The 19,581-nt window shown below is 41.7% G+C and overlaps 1 protein-coding gene across 2 annotated transcripts in view; it reads right to left on the bottom strand.

Moving 5' to 3' along the window:
- The window catches only part of ddx10 (DEAD (Asp-Glu-Ala-Asp) box polypeptide 10), a 112,889-nt gene that overhangs the window by 30,078 nt on the left and 63,230 nt on the right, over window positions 1-19,581 (bottom strand). For both annotated transcript variants that reach the window (XM_060936161.1, XM_060936162.1), the window contains exons 11-15: window positions 18,733-18,820; window positions 18,360-18,448; window positions 13,794-14,118; window positions 6,889-6,996; window positions 5,630-5,794 (exon numbers count right to left, since the gene is read on the bottom strand). In XM_060936161.1, coding sequence (XP_060792144.1) covers window positions 5,630-5,794; window positions 6,889-6,996; window positions 13,794-14,118; window positions 18,360-18,448; window positions 18,733-18,820 — 775 coding nt within the window. The remainder of the gene's footprint in view (window positions 1-5,629; window positions 5,795-6,888; window positions 6,997-13,793; window positions 14,119-18,359; window positions 18,449-18,732; window positions 18,821-19,581) is intronic.

The following is a 19,581-nucleotide window of genomic DNA, read 5'->3' as shown; positions in this document are numbered from 1 at the left end:
TAGGTTTGATACAGGTCAAATTATTATGTGGATATCGAGTTAGCCAATGGCATGTGTGCGGATGATTGAATGTGTTGCAGAGTGATGAGCAAAGCCCTGAGCAACAGTTCTGCTGTCGATAATGGTGTTCTATGTAGCGCTCCTGGATTTTTCTATATGGGGACGAGTGAGCAAGTAGGGGGCCATTTCAAGCACAGCCATGATGGCATGTCTAACTGGATGGAAATGAAATCCATGCTTTCAACATGAACAGCAAACACCCAATATCATCAGTGTTCAAGTGGTTAAAGCCATGAGAACCCTGTTACTACGCAACTGGGAAACTGGGATGATGAGCATAAGATGGCTAATGATTCATGGTAAAAATAGGCTCAATGAGGCTGTAGCTCATACCAGCCACTGTTGTTGTGTGCGAGTTTGAAATCCGATCACTCCTGTGGGTGGAGTAGTGATTTTTGTGAAATGGCATGTTACCCCTGTGTAGCCTCATCTATGGCAGGTGGCACCACCTGGTGAACAATTCTTGTTGGAACATGTCTTTAGAGTCTTCTGGGTGAGTTTCAGTGAAAACATCCCAGCAGTTTACGAAGAGTAGCGTTTAATGTGACGAGTCACTCAAAAATTTCAGACATCCATATCCCCCTCAGACATAATGTGTACAGTTGTACACATGAAGTTCCATAGCATTTTTCCTTGTGTCCAAAGGGGATAAAATCGTAAATATGACAGGTGGCACCACCATCTTGACAACTTTTATGCACACCCACCTGAGGACACCATATGTGAGTTTGATCGAAATCTGATCGATCCTGTATATGGAATAGCAGCAGCTTCTTTTGGCTGCTCCCAATTAGGGGTCGCCACAGCGGCTCTTTTGTCTCCATTGCTCCGTCTTCCGCATCCTTCTCTACCACACCTGCCACTTACTTTCATGTCCTCTCTCACCACATCCATGTATCTCCTCTTTGGCCTTCCTCGTTTTCGTGTGCCTAGCAGCTCCATCCTCAACATTCTCCTTCCAACATGCTCTGCATCTCTTCTCAGGATGTGCCCATACCATCTCAGTCTCATCTCTCTTAGCTTAATTCCCAAGCTCTCCACATGTGCTGTCCCTTTGATATGCTCGTTCCTTATCCTGTCCAACCTTGTCACTTCCATCGCAAACCTTAACATCCTCAACTCCACCACCTCCAACTTTGCCTCCTGTCTCTTCGTTAAGGGGACAGTCTCCAATCCATACATCACAGCTGGTCTCACTACTGTCTTATCCAGCTTACCTTTCACTGTAGGAGGAATAGCAGCGGTTTTCATAAATTGTAGATAGACAACGCGTGATCGCATAAGCTCATCTGGCCTGGCCTGCGGCCAGATGAGCTAAAAAGTATTTAATTTAAATGCAATGCAAGGCAAAATTACAGTGGAAGCAAAAGAAAATATTGGGAACATAAATATTTTGCTCAGATGTGTTGGTAAATAAAAATAAAAAAAAGTGGATTATACCAAGTATTGACCACTAACAACTTCCACAGATTTAGCTTTATTAATGTAAATTTTTTAATTTAAATTTGTTTATTTTTAAATGTTCAGAATTATAAATTCTGAATATTCAAAATATTTTGATTACCAAGGTTTACAAAATGAACAGCACAAGTCTGCCATTTATGTGGAATATTCACAAACACTCTAAGCACACAATCAGATTTGAATGTAGCATAAATCCTTCAAGTCCATAAGGCATGCACGTCCTTACAAAGCAGTGATTAATATAAATGATTAATGCTGAAACCTTGTAAATTACATTAAGCTTCCATTTGTCCAATAAAGCCAGTTTCCATGAGCTCAGCTATGACTTTCAATGCCAATGCCAGCACGGGCGCAGATAGAGGGGGGGACGGGGGGGGATTCGTCCCACCCAGATTTAAATTCACCTCGTTCGGTCCCCCCCACTTATAGGGAGGAAAAAACGTCTATGCTGTCTTTCTTTGCATAAGGCAAACCTCACGGAAAAATCAAAAGACTAATTACCATTCGGTTTATTGAGGTGCACAGCAGTACATACATAGTTGCAACAACTCACATAAAACAAAACAAAGACTGATATTCGGTTGGTTGAGCTGCGCAGACTGCACAGGTTGCGAGCTCGAGCTTGGTTGCTATGGTTATCCACAACAAGTTTGACAGGCATATCGGGGACAGCTCCTAGTTCAGGACCCCAACATGGCATGATGAAGGGTGCCAAACCGAAAAGGCAGAAAACGATTGCATCGTTTTTTTCAAAAAACAACAACTGTAAGTAAACTGTGCCTTACTTTATCACATCACCTTGCAATTTTTTGATAGCCTGTTCAAAGTAATGTCGTAGTGAAAGTAAAATCGTACGGAGTAGAGATGCCTTTCTGGTAGCCTCCTTCTTTCGGTGGCAGCCTGTAGATACAGTGCTCAGAAGGCAGTTTTAATGTTTAATCTGGCGTTCCCTGCCATAATTTCAGCGAGCATATTGTTTCATAAGGAAACTTCATAAGGAAACACACACACACACACACACACACACACACACACACACACACACACACACACACACACACACACATTCAACCCACATGACATCCTGCTGTGTCAGTGGTAAATAGCACATGAGAGCACCAGACATCACAGGTGTGCTCTATTCCTACTCTTTATTTATTAGTAGGCCTAAGCTAACGGTTGCAGGGATGAAGGAGTGATGGTTTTTTTGTCTTAGCTGAGTAATGTTGCTGCCCTGAGGCATCAGAGTATATTCCTTGCACAACACATGTTGTGGTTGGTTTGCTGGCAGCTTTGTCCCCCCCCAGTTCAAAAAACGTATCTGCGCCCCTGAATGCCAGTAGAGTTGACCAGTTACCGGAAGGTTGTAGTGAACACTGACAATAGAAACAGTAATAAATGTTCAGATTAAAATGAGGCTAATGCAAAAATGGCCGCACACGTTGCTTCTTTCTTTTCCAAGGCACAACAAAAGGCCTGAATACAAAAATATATATATATATATATATTTTTTTTTTAAAAATAATTAATTAAAAAACATTTAATTCCAGGCGGCACAGTGGTGTAGTGGTTAGCGCTGTCGCCTCACAGCAAGAAGGTCCGGGTTCGAGCCCCGTGGCCGGCGAGGGCCTTTCTGTGTGGAGTTTGCATGTTCTCCCCGTGTCCGTGTGGGTTTCCTCCGGGTGCTCCGGTTTCCCCCACAGTCCAAAGACATGCAGGTTAGGTTAACTGGTGACTCTAAATTGACCGTAGGTGTGAATGTGAATGGTTGTCTGTGTCTATGTGTCAGCCCTGTGATGACCTGGCGACTTGTCCAGGGTGTACCCCGCCTTTCGCCCGTAGTCAGCTGGGATAGGCTCCAGCTTGCCTGCGACCCTGTAGAACAGGATAAAGCGGCTAGAGATAATGAGATGAGATGAGAAATGTAATTCCTAGCTGTAAAGACATGAGTGACGTTGTTCAGGAGGAGAAAGCAAACCCCATGTCAACCAGTGCTTAGGCAAGACTGATGATGTTTTAATTGCCATGCAGGAGAAGCACCTGTGACTCCATTCAGAAAAGCTATTCTCAGATCCATTCTTCATGTCTGCCGGGGTCAGGAATGAAGTAAGCAGAATGAATAGGAACTGGATTTGTTCACAGCCGCTGCCCCATCTTCGAGTTAGACTGACCAAGAGGTTTTAGGCTTTGAGAAAATGGAATAAGGTTGTGACAAATTGGACTTATGAATTCAAGGCTCATGTGCTCTTGATAATAAATTCAGAAGACACTGTTTCATGCCGCTTCACTGCAGAGCTTCTTTAGTGATCAATAAAAAAAAAAAAAAAGTGAATTCCTCCTGGTTGACAGAAATTGGGCGCTCTTCTCAATACCTGAACAGAATTGCTGATGCCGGGGGGACGACGACACACCACTTCTTTGAACGGCACGAAGTGTATGAACTTGCTGGAAAGAAATCACTTAGAAACTCATCATAAAGCTGCATCTGCAGTAATAACTCAAGAGCCTGCTTCCATTATAGTGCCTGAAGCTCAATGCTGTGCAAACTACACCGGCATCTCAGCTATTCCCATCTGCCTCAACATGTGAGCGCCACAAAGAGAAGGGCTGCTTTTAGCTTGCCCAGTGGTTAAATCAGACTGGCTCTGTTTCAAGAAAGAAAACCTAGTATAATGCGTGTAAGGAAAATGCTGGGTAGTTCATTTTCAAAGCAGAGGTATTTTGTGCCAACAGCGAGAGGTTGGGAAGTTATACACTTATGCTATGAAAGTAATAATTATGTTGCAATTCCTTGATCAGCATTTTCAAGTATCTATGGCAACTAATCCCTGTTATATTTGAATTAGGGACAGTATTTTTCCTTTTTCAGGATAAGGCGATATACCGTTTGGCAGATTTATCAGTGTTGGTATTAACAAAGGTAAAAGACAAGAAGAAAGAAAGCACAACTTGATTCATCACACACTTGTGAAATTTCCTCTCTGCATTTAACCCATCTGAAGCAGTGAACACACACGAGCAATGAGCACGCACACATACCCAGAGCAGTGGGCAGCCACGCTAACAGCGCCCGGGGAGCAGTTCGGAGTTAGGTGCCTCGCTCAAGGGCACCTCAGCCCAAGGCCGTCCCATATTAACCTAACCTGCACGTCTTTGGATTGTAGGGGAAACCGGAGCACCCGGAGGAAACCCACGCAGACACGGGGAGAACATGCAAACTCCACACAGAAAGGCCCTTGCTGGCCGCTGGGTTCGAACCCAGAACCTTCTTGCTAACCACTTACACCACCGTGCCGCATCACAAGGAAGTGAAATAAAACGCAACACTGTTTTAAAACAAACCCTCTTTCTTGAATAGCCAAGATAGCATCAGGATTTAACCCGATGGTCCCTTAATGAAACCACAGGAAGTTGCATCACTCTTTGACAACAAATATAAGTAGCTTGGTTTTACATGCATGCAACAATTTCTGCTCCAGTTAATTTTAGGCCTGGTTTTTTTTCACCCCTGTTTGGTGTTTTTGGAAATACTCAGACACCTTCACATTTTCCTCATCGCTTTAATCTATCGATTCTCTCACACACACACAAAATGTTCTGAACAAATCTTTGAAAGTCCCCAAGCGGCCCCTCTCTGGAGAGACCTGAAAATAGCTACACAACACAACTCCTCATCCAACCTGACTGAGCTTGAGAGGTTCTGCTGGGAGCAATGGGAAAAGCCCTCAAAATCCAGGAGTGGTGTTTATCACATCTAACCAAAGAAGATTTAAAGCGGTATTTAATCACTGCCAAGGTCCATCAACAAAAAGATGAATAATTGGTCTGAATATCTATGAAACCCTGTTTATGCTTGCACTTTTTAATGAGCGTTTCTTCTGCAGATTGATGAGGAAAAAAAAATAATCGAATCAATTTTAAAGTAAGGCTTAAATGTGAAGGAGTCAGTATACGGTCAGAACACACTGTAAATCAGACCCTAGCTTAAAGCAGAACTGTAACTATGATAAATTAATCTATCCCTTAAATTGCTTAGAACAAGCCATGCAATCAGACCGGAGATTGTAATTGTAACAGTAATAAAGGGGAAAGTGTTAAGGCTTACCCGGTGTTTCTCTTTAATCTTCCGGCTATATTCCTTCTTGTCAAACTCTTGGTCCTCCCTGCGCAGTCGTTCTTTTGCTGCTTCCACATTAATGCCTGTTGTGTCCTCGTCGTCATCGTCATCTGGCACTACAGTCCTCTGTAGCGGAGGCCACTGCTGCACCTCCTGCAGCCGATATTACCAAAATTCTTAACAATGCTTACTTGAATATTAGGAGTACTACGCCTTGTTTACACTTTGTTTTAAAACGCGTCTTGGGTGATCGGATCACAAATGGACAGAGATAAATACAAGTGTAAAAGACCACCAAGACGCATTCTGAACGCATTCACTCAAATGACATGCTGCGGTAGTCAGGGACGCACTGACCACATATCTTTTGTAGTGTAAATACCGATGCGTCCCTGACAAGGACGTAACAGGAAAATCGGTCCTTAATCCAGGACGTGGTGGTTGTTTTGGTGAGTGTGCGCCACACTACACTCAAACATGCTTCGAGTGCAAGAAAAGAATGAAGACATGTTGCAGGCTGAACGTTTTTAACAACTGTGCACGGGGCCCTCTGACCTAACAGAAGTGATGTAGGCAGGAACGAAATCTGAATCCAAGTGGTCAGCTGGACACGTTAGAGAAAGATGATAGACACGGGTTAAAAACGGCGATGTCCACTTGTGATTGGATCACCCAAGACGCACTTTAATACTTGGTATAAACAGGGACCAAGATAGGTCACCATTTAAATCAATGACTTAAAATTGTTAACCTATTTTATTTGGTTAGACTCTAGATAATTTTAATTAAGTTTTTAAATGTTCTTTTATTAAAAACGTCTAACAGTTACATATGGCACAATACCAATACTAAATCCTTGTTATGAAAGATGGCATGGATCTGATATTAGATTTCAGATCAGTGGCATCTCAAGTAAGTGAATACAAGACTATATGCAAACTGTCTTCAATATTTCAGCTTTGAATTCTTAAAGCAGACAAGTTGCACCTTTCATGGTTTAGATGATACCAAATGCATGGAGCAATACTGATCATTTGATTAATTTATTCAAATCAGGTGTTTAGTTTTTGACACTTAGCCTAAGAAAAGAAAGTATTTTTAATATCAAACCGGTGCTGGAGAGTAAAGCAAAACTTCACGCGTCCTAATATTTATCTTGTGTCTTTGATAGTGGACTACAAAATGACCTGACATGCTCCTTCACTAGTCTGATGGAGATGAACACCTCCAAAAACAATTGCACAAACCTCTCCATCCTCAGTGAAGACCTTCTTGGTGTTCACCTTGAAGTTTCTCTTCTGTGCTTTCTTTGCTTCCTTAAACTTGGACACTTTCTTGCTCTGAGCCTTGGGATCCTACAGGAAAAGAAAAAGATGTGCAAGATAAAGCCATGGTCCTGAAAGTGGTGTCTGGAGACATACCGAGGGGTTCAATGGATTTTTGTTTGAGTGGTGGGGAAGCCATGCTTCGAATTCCTTGGACCAGTAGGAATGGCTGAAGTGCCCTTGAGCAAGGCATGTAACCCCCCCCCAACTGCTCCCCAGGTTGCTCTGGGCATGTTGTACGTCGCTCTGGATAAGTGTGTCTGCTAAATGCCTTAAATATAATGTAATGGTGGAAGCACAACTAACCATTATCAAAAGTTGTTTAATATTACAACCCCGATTCCAAAAAAGTTGGGACATAAATTCCATATTTTATTCAGAATAGAACATAAATGACATATCAAATGTTTAAACTGAGAAAATGTATCATTTAAAGAGAAAAATTAGGAGATTTTAAATTTCATGACACCATATCTCAAAAAAGTTGGGACAAGGCCATGTTTACCACTGTGAGACATCCCCTTTTCTCTTTACAACAGTCTGTAAACGTCTGGGGACTGAGGAGACAAGTTGCTCAAGTTTAGGGATAGGAATGTTAACCCATTCTTGTCTAATGTAGGATTCTAGTTGCTCAACTGTCTTAGGTCTTTTTTGTCGTATCTTCCGTTTTATGATGCGCCAAATGTTTTCTCTGGGTGAAAGATCTGGACTGCAGGCTGGCCAGTTCAGTACCCGGACCCTTCTTCTACACAGCCATGATGCTGTAATTGATGCAGTATGTGGTTTGGCATCGTCATGTTGGAAAATGCAAGGTCTTCCCTGAAAGAGACGTCGTCTGGATGGGAGCATATGTTGCTCTAGAACCTGGATATACCTTTCAGCATTGATGGTGTTTTTCCAGATGTGTAAGCTGCCCATGCTGCACGCACTAATGCAACTCCATACCATCAAAGATGCAGGCTTCTGAACTGAGCGCTGATAACAACTTGGGTCATCCTTCTCCTCTTTAGTCCGAATGACACGGCGTCCATGATTTCCATAAAGAACTTCAAATTTTGATTCGTCTGACCACAGAACAGTTTTCCACTTTGCCACAGTCCATTTTAAATGAGCCTTGGCCCAGAGAAGACGTCTGCGCTTCTGGATCATGTTTAGATACGGCTTCTTCTTTGAACTATACAGTTTTAGCTGGCAACGGCGGATGGCACGGTGAATTGTGTTCACAGATAATGTTCTCTGGAAATATTCCTGAGCCCATTTTGTGATTTCCAATACAGAAGCATGCCTGTATGTGATGCAGTGCCGTCTAAGGGCCCGAAGATCACGGGCACCCAGTATGGTTTTCCGGCCTTGACCCTTACGCACAGAGATTCTTCCAGATTCTCTGAATCTTTTGATGATATTATGCACTGTAGATGATATGTTCAAACTCTTTGCAATTTTACACTGTCGAACTCCTTTCTGATATTGCTCCACTATTTGTCGGTGCAGAATTAGGGGTATTGGTGATCCTCTTCCCATCTTTACTTCTGAGAGCCGCTGCCACTCCAAGATGCTCTTTTTATACCCAGTCATGTTAATGACCTATTGCCAATTGACCTAATGAGTTGCAATTTGGTCCTCCAGCTGTTCCTTTTTTGCACCTTTAACTTTTCCAGCCTCTTATTGCCCCTGTCCCAACTTTTTGCAAATTTGAAATTTCAAAATGAGCCAATATTTGGCATGAAATTTCAAAATGTCTCACTTTCGACATTTGATATGTTGTTTATGTTCTATTGTGAATACAATATCAGTTTTTGAGATTTGTAAATTATTGCATTCCGTTTTTATTTACAATTTGTAATTTGTCCCAACTTTTTTGGAATCGGGGTTGTATATTCATTAGAATAATAATAATAATAAATGATTATTTGAATTGAATGGGTTTAACTACTTGTGTCAATCCCCTCCTTTTAGATAAGATACACATCATTATGTGTACAATACAATACAAAGCAGGAATTTTGCTTTCACCAAGATTAACTGCTTTCATTGAAACCAGTGTATTTCCAAACCATTACGTTGGGGATGTGTACTCGTGCGAACCGGGGAATGTACATTCATTGGTGTGTGCATCGATTTTCCACGTCAATAATGCTTTAACCATTTCCAATCGGTTCAAACTGGATCTCGGCTCGTAAACCAATGCAACAGTATTGTAGATTGTCGGAGTGATTTTCCCCATTCTTTATGCCCCTAGGTTTAATCTGAACCTCAATAACTCAAATAATTAGGCTTATAAATAATGTCAACTTGAATCCAATACTGGTGGAATGTCCAGGAATAAAAAAAGCTTTTTGGCTCTAACAAATAAGATTATTACTGCACATGTTTAAAAATCATGTGCCTTGTATTCCCATAGCTGAATTATGTTCATAAAAGAAAAGTGTGCTTCGGCGGTCCATGGAATTCATTTCACAGTTAAACAGGTCCCTGCCTGCAAAAGGTTTAAGAACCCTCGAGACATAAGACACAATAAACGAGGACACACTGAGTCGGTGTAAATAAGCAGAAATTAATAGAATTATGCCCCGAAAGCACAGTCATAAAGCAGAAATTAGATGAATGATTCCAACACACTTGCGTGATGCATTTAATTCAACCAATTTTGAACGTGACGGCATGAAAAGCTGAAGCCAGTTGGTCTGAATCGTGTGTTGTGATAACACCTTTCTCACAGTGTACCGTGCATCCTGATCTTATGTGGAGGACTAGAAAAGAAATTACATTTTCCTCCCCTCATCAGTACTTCTGCAGAAGTTCCTCAGCCCGTGTGCAGATAATATATTGTTTTTTATTCATTTTTTTATTATTACCTGCAGGGAACATTCGGCACTCTTCGATCATTGCTTAAAACAGACACGGCAATACATACACTCGTATGTCAAATTCTGTTTAAAATGTCTAGAGGAGACACACAACGCAACAGGAGCCATAGTGACTGCAACAACAAAGAACGGTTTTGTGTTAAACAGCGGTCCGGTGTATCTCAGACGTTTGTGACTCATGGTTTTGACTCTCTTCCAAACTTGAAATAGGAGTTGCATTCCCTGTGCTGTGCTGTAGGTAAACAGAGACGTGTTTACATAATCTGTCATATCTAGAGGGTCGAGTGAAGATAATAAACAGGGCTGCATAAAGAACAAAGGCTGGAAAAACTACATATGGGGAGTGGAACCACACAATGTCCAGTTGGTCCAAAAAAAAAAGTTTTATTGGATATTCAAAATACAGGGTTAGTCTAAATTATGTTAACGCTAATGGATTATTCTTATTATTCTTTAAATGGTACTGTTGCTCGCTGGTTTTTGCGTGTTGAACACGATGGCGAAGAGATTGAGACCGTCCTGTAAACCATCTTGCACGTACGATGTATATTTTATGAATAAATGGTTTCTACTGTACCATTTAAGCGTTAACATAATTTTGACTAACCCTGTATACACTTCATTATCTTTAAATTAAAGGCTTCGTTTGTTAAATTTGGTCCAGCCAATCCAGAGACATGAGCGAAAATGTTTAAGGCATCATCATTGGAACAGAAAATCAAGTTTGGAGAAAATCAGCCATGAATTTGTGATGTGTAAATTGAAATTAATACATAGCACACATTTATCTGGCCTACAAAGTCATATTTATAGGTTGTTTTACAGTATAATATTTTCACGATAGATACATTATAAACGGGTGGCATGGTTAGCATTAGTAGTTAGCACTGTCGCCTCACAGCAAGAAGGTTCTGGGTTCGAACCTCATGGCTAACGGGGATCTTTCTGCATGAAGTGTGCATGTTCTCCTCGTGTCTACGTGAGTTTCCTCTGGGTGGTCCGGTTTCTCCCACAGTCCAAATACATGCAGATTACGTAAAATACCCAACCACTGGGGTTGTATAAGACAGTGCATACTTAGTGCCGGTCCCAAGCTCGGATAGACTGGGGAGGGCTGCATCAGGAACGGCATCCGGTGTAAAACTAATGCCAAATCAAATATGCGGAACAGATCTGCTGTGGTGACCCCTAACGTACAGGAGTAGCAGGAAGTAAAAGATCATGATGATGATGCATTATAAACAAATTTTCTCATCCAATCATTATCTCTAGCCGCTTTATCCTTCTACAGGGTCACAGGCAAGCTGGAGCCTATCCCAGCTGACTACGGGCGAAAGGCGGGGTACACCCTGGACAAGTCGCCAGGTCATCACAGGGCTGACACATAGACACAGACAACCATTCACACTCACATTCACACCTACGCTCAATTTAGAGTCACCAGTTAACCTAACCTGCATGTCTTTGGACTGTGGGGGAAACCGGAGCACCCGGAGGAAACCCACGCGGACACGGGGAGAACATGCAAACTCCACACAGAAAGGCCCTCGCCGGCCCCGGGGCTCGAACCCAGGACCTTCTTGCTGTGAGGCGATAGCGCTAACCACTACACCACCGTGCCGCCCTAAACAAATTTTAAAATTAGAAAAAACATTCTTTGACACGTGTTCCAATCACGATATCTGAGAATGAACTTGAGTGACGCTGGACTCGTGTTGTAGCGGAACGTTCCACATATTGCTGAATTTCTGCTAGTGCTGGCTAGCATGGCAATACAACATCAAAACTGTGATAAATTAGTTCACAAATTTAATCACAAGGTCACACTGTGATCCACTTTTAGCTCACAGGTGTCTCAGTCACCTTTCTTTTAAAGGTCCCATGGCATGAAATTTTCACTTTCTGAGGTTTTTTAACGTTAAAATGAGTTCCTCTGACCTTCTTAAGTCACCCCAGTGGCTAGAAATGTCATAATGTGTAAACCAAACTATGCCCACCCTTCGTCAACATTTGAGAATGGCGCGTCAAAATGGCGCGTTGATAGGCTCTTCCCTTTACTACATCAGCAAGGGAGATGATCCCCACGCCCCCCCTCTGGATTCCCACCCACTGTATGGATTGCCCGCCCAGCTCAAAAGTTGCCACCATAAATACGTCACTTCAATTTTGTAGTGAGGAGACCATAGAGGACACAACAACATGGCATCACCTAAGCGAGCGAAACATGGAAATTGCGCTGTACATGGATGTGACAACACAGAAAAGAGTCTGTTTTTACTGCCGACGGGAGAGCCCCTGAAGACGCAGTGGCTTAATTTTATTTACTTCAATAATACGCTGTTGAGTCTACCTAAGACGGTGTATGTTTGTTGGAAGCATTTTCCTGATGAATGTTTCCACAACTTGGGACAGTACAGGGCAGGTTTTGCACATCAACTGTCACTGAAGCCTGGGTCTGTACCAAGCATCCCTGCCGCATCAGCCACAAACACCGAACAAGTAAGTGTATAACTGTTAAGTCGTTTTGCTGTGTTTTAAAATCGGTGCGTTAGCCTTGCAATGGCTACATTAGCTGTGCAGCTAACCGCTTCCTGCAGTTAGCCAGGTACTCTGCGCTACAAAACTAAAAAGCATGCAGCATGCTCTGTTAAACTGAGTTTAGTCTGGAAATTGACTAACTTATGAGCTTATGTTTGACTATTGCTCCGCAATGCATGTCTTCTGTTGGATAAGCGATATGTTGCTGTAGTTGCTGCTTCTATCCTCTTTGGTTATGGAGTGCGTGTTCAAGCCTAGGGTATTATACGTTCGTAAACTACCACTCCGAACACTCTCACTCATGCCCGCAGCTTGGTCAAGCCCCTCCCCCTCCCCCCATGGCCCTCCCCCACCCTCTACCCTTCCCCGCCTCCATGCTTCTCATTAGCAAAACGACGCACTGGGAAAAGGGCTGAAATGGGGCTTTCTCCCAGTAGGCTATATCTACGTGCTGAGGGTTCATTTCGAGAAAGGCTGCGGATATAACATCCGGAAACCTCCACGAGCCCGTTTAAAGCATCAACAAACCACCATGCCATGGGACCTTTAATACATCTTTATATAGTGGACTAAACTTTTTTTTTTGTTTAATTTAATGAATATAAAAATGTAAACAGAGAAAATTTATGCTAGTCTATTTCTGCTTTTAATAACAATTACAAACTGATTAGAACTAGATCATTTGGTGTTAATTTTGTAAAAAATTAAAACGTCAAATTTAGTTCCTTTTTTCCAGTGTTAAAAAATTTTGTAGACATTAAATAAAAGCATCATTGAATTCCGTTCCTCGCAATTTTTTTTTTAAACATACTTTAATGCTTGTTTTAAGGGTCCTGTGGGATAATCGACTGCAGGCACTGAATGAGTCACTGCATCAAAGAACGGAAGAAGAAGGAGGTAAATCACTGACTGCAGAAACAGACAGTCATTTTCTACAATTTCAATTATAGGTATTGAGGTAAACAGACACAGGTGCATCTCTGTAGGGATCCTTCCCATGTTGTTCGACATTAAAATAAAATGTTATGAGCCTGTAAGTGGTGAAAACAAACGGTTTACTTTGACACTGATGTTTGCCTTGTCAGATTACACTGTATAGCCGTTTTGCGGTTGCCAGTTATAGCGTTCTAACTCAATAACGAACTGATTTCAATTGTTTTTGTCTCAAAGAGATGGGAAAATACAGCTCAGGTTTAAAAAAAAAAAAAACTCAGAGCTTTCCTTTAAGGTGTGTGCAATCTCAAGGTTGTCTGAAAAGTCAGGAACCAATGAAAGTAAAAGTACACACACTTAATTTGGTATTTATGATTTACATGATAAATATGTAAAACCTAAGGGTTATCAGCACTGGTTCCTGAATTTTCAAACACTCTGTATAGTAAACAACACAGAGGATGTGAGTGCAGTCTTTATATCAATCACCTCTCCTTCCTTCTCCCTGTCTTCACGGACATTAAACACATCCTTCCGTTTAACTGTCAGCAGGTCCAGATCTTCATCCTCATCATCAGCACTGCAGAGCTGGCCTCCAAACTTCACCTGCTCTTCTTCCACGTCACTCTCCTCCTCTTCAGACTGACAGTCATGGTTGCTGCTTTGGTCTCTTCTGAACTGGGCTTTAAAGCGCTTTAGTTCCTCATCAGAGTCAGCGCCAGCTGCAGTGCTGATCTCTTGCATCACCTCGTCCTTCTGTTTCTGAGCTTTATTCAGGAAACGAACTCGTGGGGGAACAGCCAGACCCAGAGACCTACAAAAGACACTCACTTAAAAGAAAATATCTCGCAAATAAACAAATTGAGCTAAAAGTCAGTCCTTACATCTGTCCTTTATTTAAAAAAAAAAAAGCTGCACGTTGAATTTGTTCTTAACGATATAACCAAAAAAGTGATAAAAACAGACAGGACTATTTTTTGTCAGGGAGGCCGCCATAACGCCATCATGCGTGATGTCATTTTCCACGAGCACAGGGGAAGTGTACAAGTGCATGCTACACTAGTACCAGCAGAGTAAAGCATTCTGTCAGTGGGGGTAAAGTATTCTGTCAGGGATGGTTGGAGATGGATGCAAGTGCAGAAGATCTTTATTATAAAGAAAAGTGCAAACAGGCAAACAGTCCAAGTCGGCAGGCATACAGTTAGGTCCATAAATATTTGGACAGAGACAACATTTTTCTAATTTTAGAACCACAATGAATTTTGAACAAAACAATTCAGATGCAGTTGAAGTTCAGACTTTCAGCTTTAATTCAGTAGGTTGAACAAAATGATTGCATAAAAAATGTGAGGAACTAAAGCATTTTTTAAACACAATCCCTTCATTTCAGGGGTTCAAACGTAATTGGACAAATTAAATAATTGTAAATAAAACATTCATTTCTAATACTTGGTTGAAAACCCTTTGTTGGCAACGATTGTCTGAAGTCTTGAACTCATGGACATCACCAGACGCTGTGTTTCCTCCTTTTTAATGCTCTGCCAGGCCTTTACTGCAGTGGTTTTCAGTTGCTGTTTGTTTGTGGGCCTTTCTGTCTGAAGTTTAGTCTTTAACAAGTGAAATGCATGCTCAATTGGGTTGAGATCAGGTGATTGACTTGGCCATTCAAGAATATTCCACTTCTTTGCTTTAATAAACTCCTGGGTTGCTTTGGCTTTATGTTTTGGGTCATTGTCCATCTGTATTATGAAACGCCGACCAATCAGTTTGGCTGGATTTGAGCACACAGTATGTCTCTGAATACCTCAGAATTCATCCGGCTGCTTCTGTCCTGTGTCACATCAATAAACACTAGTGACCCAGTGCCACTGGCAGCCATGCATGCCCAAGCCATCACACTGCCTCCGTCGTGTTTTACAGATGATGTGGTATGCTTTGGATCATGAGCTGTACCACGCCTTCACCATACTTTTTTCTTTCCATCATTCTGGTAGAGGTTGATCTTGGTTTCATCTGTCCAAAGAATGTTCTTCCAGAACTGTGCTGGCTTTTTTAGAAGTTTTTTTAGCTAAGTCCAATCTAGCCTTTTTATTCTTGAGGCTTATGAGTGGCTTGCACCGTGCAGTGAACCCTCTGTATTTACTTTCATGCAGTCTTCTCTTTATGGTAGATTTGGATATTGATACGCCTACCTCCTGGAGAGTGTTGTTCACTTGGTTGGCTGTTGTGAAGGGGTTTCTCTTCACCATGGAAATTATTCTGCGATCATCCACCACTGTTGTCGTCTGTGGGTGTCCAGGTCTTTTTGCATTGAGTTCACCAGTGCTTTCTTTCTTTCTCAGGATGTACCAAACTGTAGATTTTGCCACTCCTAATATTGCAGCAATTTCTCGGATGGGTTTTTTCTGTTTTCGCAGCTTAAGGATGGCTTGTTTCACCTGCATGGAGAGCTCCTTTGACCGCATGTCTTCTTCACAGCAAAATCTTCCAAATGCAAGCACCACACCTCAAATCAACTCCAGGCCTTTTATCTGCTTAATTGAGAATGACATAACGAAGGAATTGCCCACACCTGCCCATGAAATAGCCTTTGAGTCAACTGTCCAATTACTTTTGGTCCCTTTAAAAACAGGGTGGCACATGTTAAGGAGCTGAAACTCCTAAACCCTTCATCCAATCTTAATGTGGATACCCTCAAATGAAAGCTGAAAGTCTGGACTTTATGTCCATATTCATTATATAACTATAACTTGAATATGTTTCAGTAAACAGGTAAAAAAACAAAACTTGTGGCAGTGTCCAAATATATATGGACCTAACTGTATATCATGAACGGTAACACAGGCAAAAGGTAGAGTGAGGCACAAACAGAATATCGTAGACAGAAGCAGGGTCAAAAATGAGGAATCAGAAACCAGGAAATCAGTCAGGAAACAAGGCCCAGTAATGGGTCACAACAACGCAATACTTCGCAAAGTCAGTCTGCATTCCGAGTTTTTATTTGGGCGTGCTGATTGTGCCATAATCCCATGCAGGTGTGGGTCATTCATGGCGCGCGAGAGTCAGTTCGGCGCGTGCACGGTCCAGAGCGTGCCTGAGAGTCCTTCTGTTGTGATAACTAGACTATAGTATAATATTATGGCGCAGTGTGACTTCTTGGTTAATTTGTTTGCATTTTTCCACAAAAATTATGCCAAGGCAATATTAGAAAAGGAATCAAAATAAAGTAGTGGCTAGTTTATTGCCAGTCGATTTCTTTAAAAAAAAATATCCACACAATTACCTGCATACCTTTCATCCATTTGATGCGTGATATGGTATGTTGTCGTGTGGAATCCTACGTCACGCAGGGCCACCCTCGTTTTCGTCTCCTAATACATCCATATACCTGGCTAATCCAGTATGGCCGCGCCCAGGGAAACGGCCCAATGGACTGATGTTACAACTTTAACATGTTTTTTAAGCTAAAGTACACTTAACTTTTTGTCGAGAACATCTTGTATTAACGTATAATGACATTTCATAACCCCGTAATTTCAAAATTTCCTGGTTAATCGCTTTAATACACATACTGAAGGCAAGAGTAGAACAAAAAAGGTGGCGATTAACTACACTGCAGTATATTTTACAATAACAAAACACAACAGGAGCACAATTAACAAACCCTATTCCTTATTATACCACAGCACTGATGAAAAGCTCCTGTGTTTCGACTCCTGCGGCTCTATGTGAAGCCGTATCAGACGTATAGGGGTGAAATAGAGACGCTGTACTGCATTCAGGCACAATGATTATAAGGACATATCCGAGTCTATGCGTGCTCACCTGTCACGGAGAGCTATTTATCCAGGATTATTATGGCTATTTAGAGCAGCTCAGGAACATCATGTTTGGAGTATTTTTCTCCCCGATACAATAATTATTTTGTTCTGAGTACATTGGTGGCTCAGTGGTGAAAGGTTTGTGCACAGATCAGAAGGCCACCGATAAGTTTTAAATTTTTTAACCAAAAAAAACCCTCACTATAGCATGACATTTTTTTGTGTTGCTTTTTCTGTAAACGTTAAAGTGCATATTCTGGACCAATTTGTTTTTTTATCTGAAAGTATGTCCCTTTACACACTCATCCAGAAGGGTAATTTTGCACAAAGCCATCTGTCTACAGCAGAAAAAAATAAAATAAAACGCATCTGGAAAAATCCCAAGGGAGTCTGGAGCCAGATTCGTGACGTTACCTGCGGAAGCACCAGCAGGCTGCACGAGCTTTGCATGGTTTCAGTGCACAGCCTGTGTACACCAAGCGCTCCCATTTCTCTCTCATTGTCCGGTCTTTTGGGAAACGATGAGTACTAATCCCATCAAGACTGGTGTTCCTACACCCTCCTACGATACATCTGTTAACCATTTTAATAATTACACGATAATGTTGAAGAAATTTGCAGAAAACCACCAGGTCGTTTTCTCATAAACAAACCAGCGCTGACGTAGGATTCAGAGGGAGGCGTCCCGCACGCGACGTCACGAAAATCAATGTTTGCCGGGAAATCCAAATGCCAAGTTTTTTCAGAGGCGGACCAATTCGCCTCAAATGGCTTGATTTCAACTGAATTTTTCTGGTATTGCGCAAGGTAAAAAAAAAAAAAATTCGCAGAGAATGCAGAATGTTACAGATATTTGACCAAAAGTTTAATATAAAATAGGAGAATTACATTGATTTTGCTCCTGAATTTACCCGTGATATGCACTTTAAATGTCACGTTGGTAGTTTGTTAGCAAAACTGTAGTTAAGTCTCACTAATATTACTATAATTACTATGTTATAAATCCTGAAGTAGTAATGGCACCTTATCATCCTGTCCACATTCATTGTCCCTGATGTTGTGTTGAGCATCGATGCTAAATGATTAGGTGCTTAAATATGCTCTCAAAGCTAGAAATAAAACTTGTAAGAGAATCCGTCATGGTTGTTTTTAATTTATTTAAAAAAGTGAAGAAGTCCTGTTTGGGCTATTACTATTAATCTGGATTCCTAATTTGTTTTAAGAATCTACTCACGTGGCATATTCTGGGAGCTTCAGCTGAAACACATCAAAGACGTCTTTGTTCTTCATCAGAAAGACGGAGCGAAGGTAAGACACGAAACACTGCAGGCGTAAAAAAAATAAATGCATATATTAGGTAGATATATATAAGCAGAGACCACCACCAGGTATGGGCAGCATCTCACAACACCTGAAAACAAACATGGCTGTTCTTTGGTTTTAGCACCGCATTCTCTCCAAAATCAAGCTTAGCAAGAAATCCCTCAAGCGACCATCACAAGGCACAACTACTTCAACTCAAATCCCTACCAGCCGTGCCAGAACTGTAGTGTAATGAGGCGGATTAAAGACTGATAGATCAGAGGCAGTGTGGGACCGGCACTCACCCTCTGAGCTCTTTCCTTCTGCTCCTTCTCCTGGGCCAGGAAGGCCTCCAGTTTCTGCCGCACGCACGTCAGCTTCTCTGGGTTCACCCTGCACAGCACAACACGACGCCCGATCACATTCACCGCTAAAAGCTCATAAATCACTTTTCTCTCACGACTCATTAATATGCATTAAACCGGCGGTGCAGAGAGCATCACCGTCGTAGCTCCGTTCCAGATTTTGCCATCAGTGATTATGCAAATATGCTACGTGTGACGACAAAGGTGTTTTTCGTTCCTTTTTATAAATCTGCCTTCTCAGTTCTTTTGCAGGTTCTAACTTAATTTCAAGCTGCATATTCATTTGAAGCACTATTGATCCACTGTTGATAACGTATGCAACTAAGAGCCTACTGTGCACTGGTGTGAGACTAAAACCTGTTTATTGTCCGGCTGCATGTATGAGGGCATCTTCTGTCCTCACACACTAGCACGGTGCACTGCTGCCTGCTGATAAAGCACAGGACTCAGACAAAACAGCCAGCTGGACCACAGGCCAGTTACACACACCCAGGGCCACGCATAAATTCTGCTTCCTGTTTGAAACAGGAGTCGCTGGTGCTTGCTTTTAGCACCGAGTGTCAGTTGCATCATGATGCTGGAGGCATAAAAATTTTTTTTTTTTCAAAAGTTGCAAATTTTTATGCACAAACAGTGGTGTCGATGGCTGAACTAATTAGGAAAGTAGAATATGAACAGCATGAGCTATTTTTGGCTTGTATCCTTCTGCAGCTTCTTCAAATAAAAAGATAAAAACTAAGCTTGTAAAATTTGTCCAATTTAAATGTTAAATTAAAACGACTAGTGTCA

The sequence above is a fragment of the Neoarius graeffei genome, chromosome 12 (genome assembly GCF_027579695.1).
Source record: "Neoarius graeffei isolate fNeoGra1 chromosome 12, fNeoGra1.pri, whole genome shotgun sequence".
Classification (NCBI taxonomy): Eukaryota; Metazoa; Chordata; class Actinopteri; order Siluriformes; family Ariidae; genus Neoarius; species Neoarius graeffei.
This window is presented reverse-complemented; position numbering and strand designations above follow the sequence as displayed.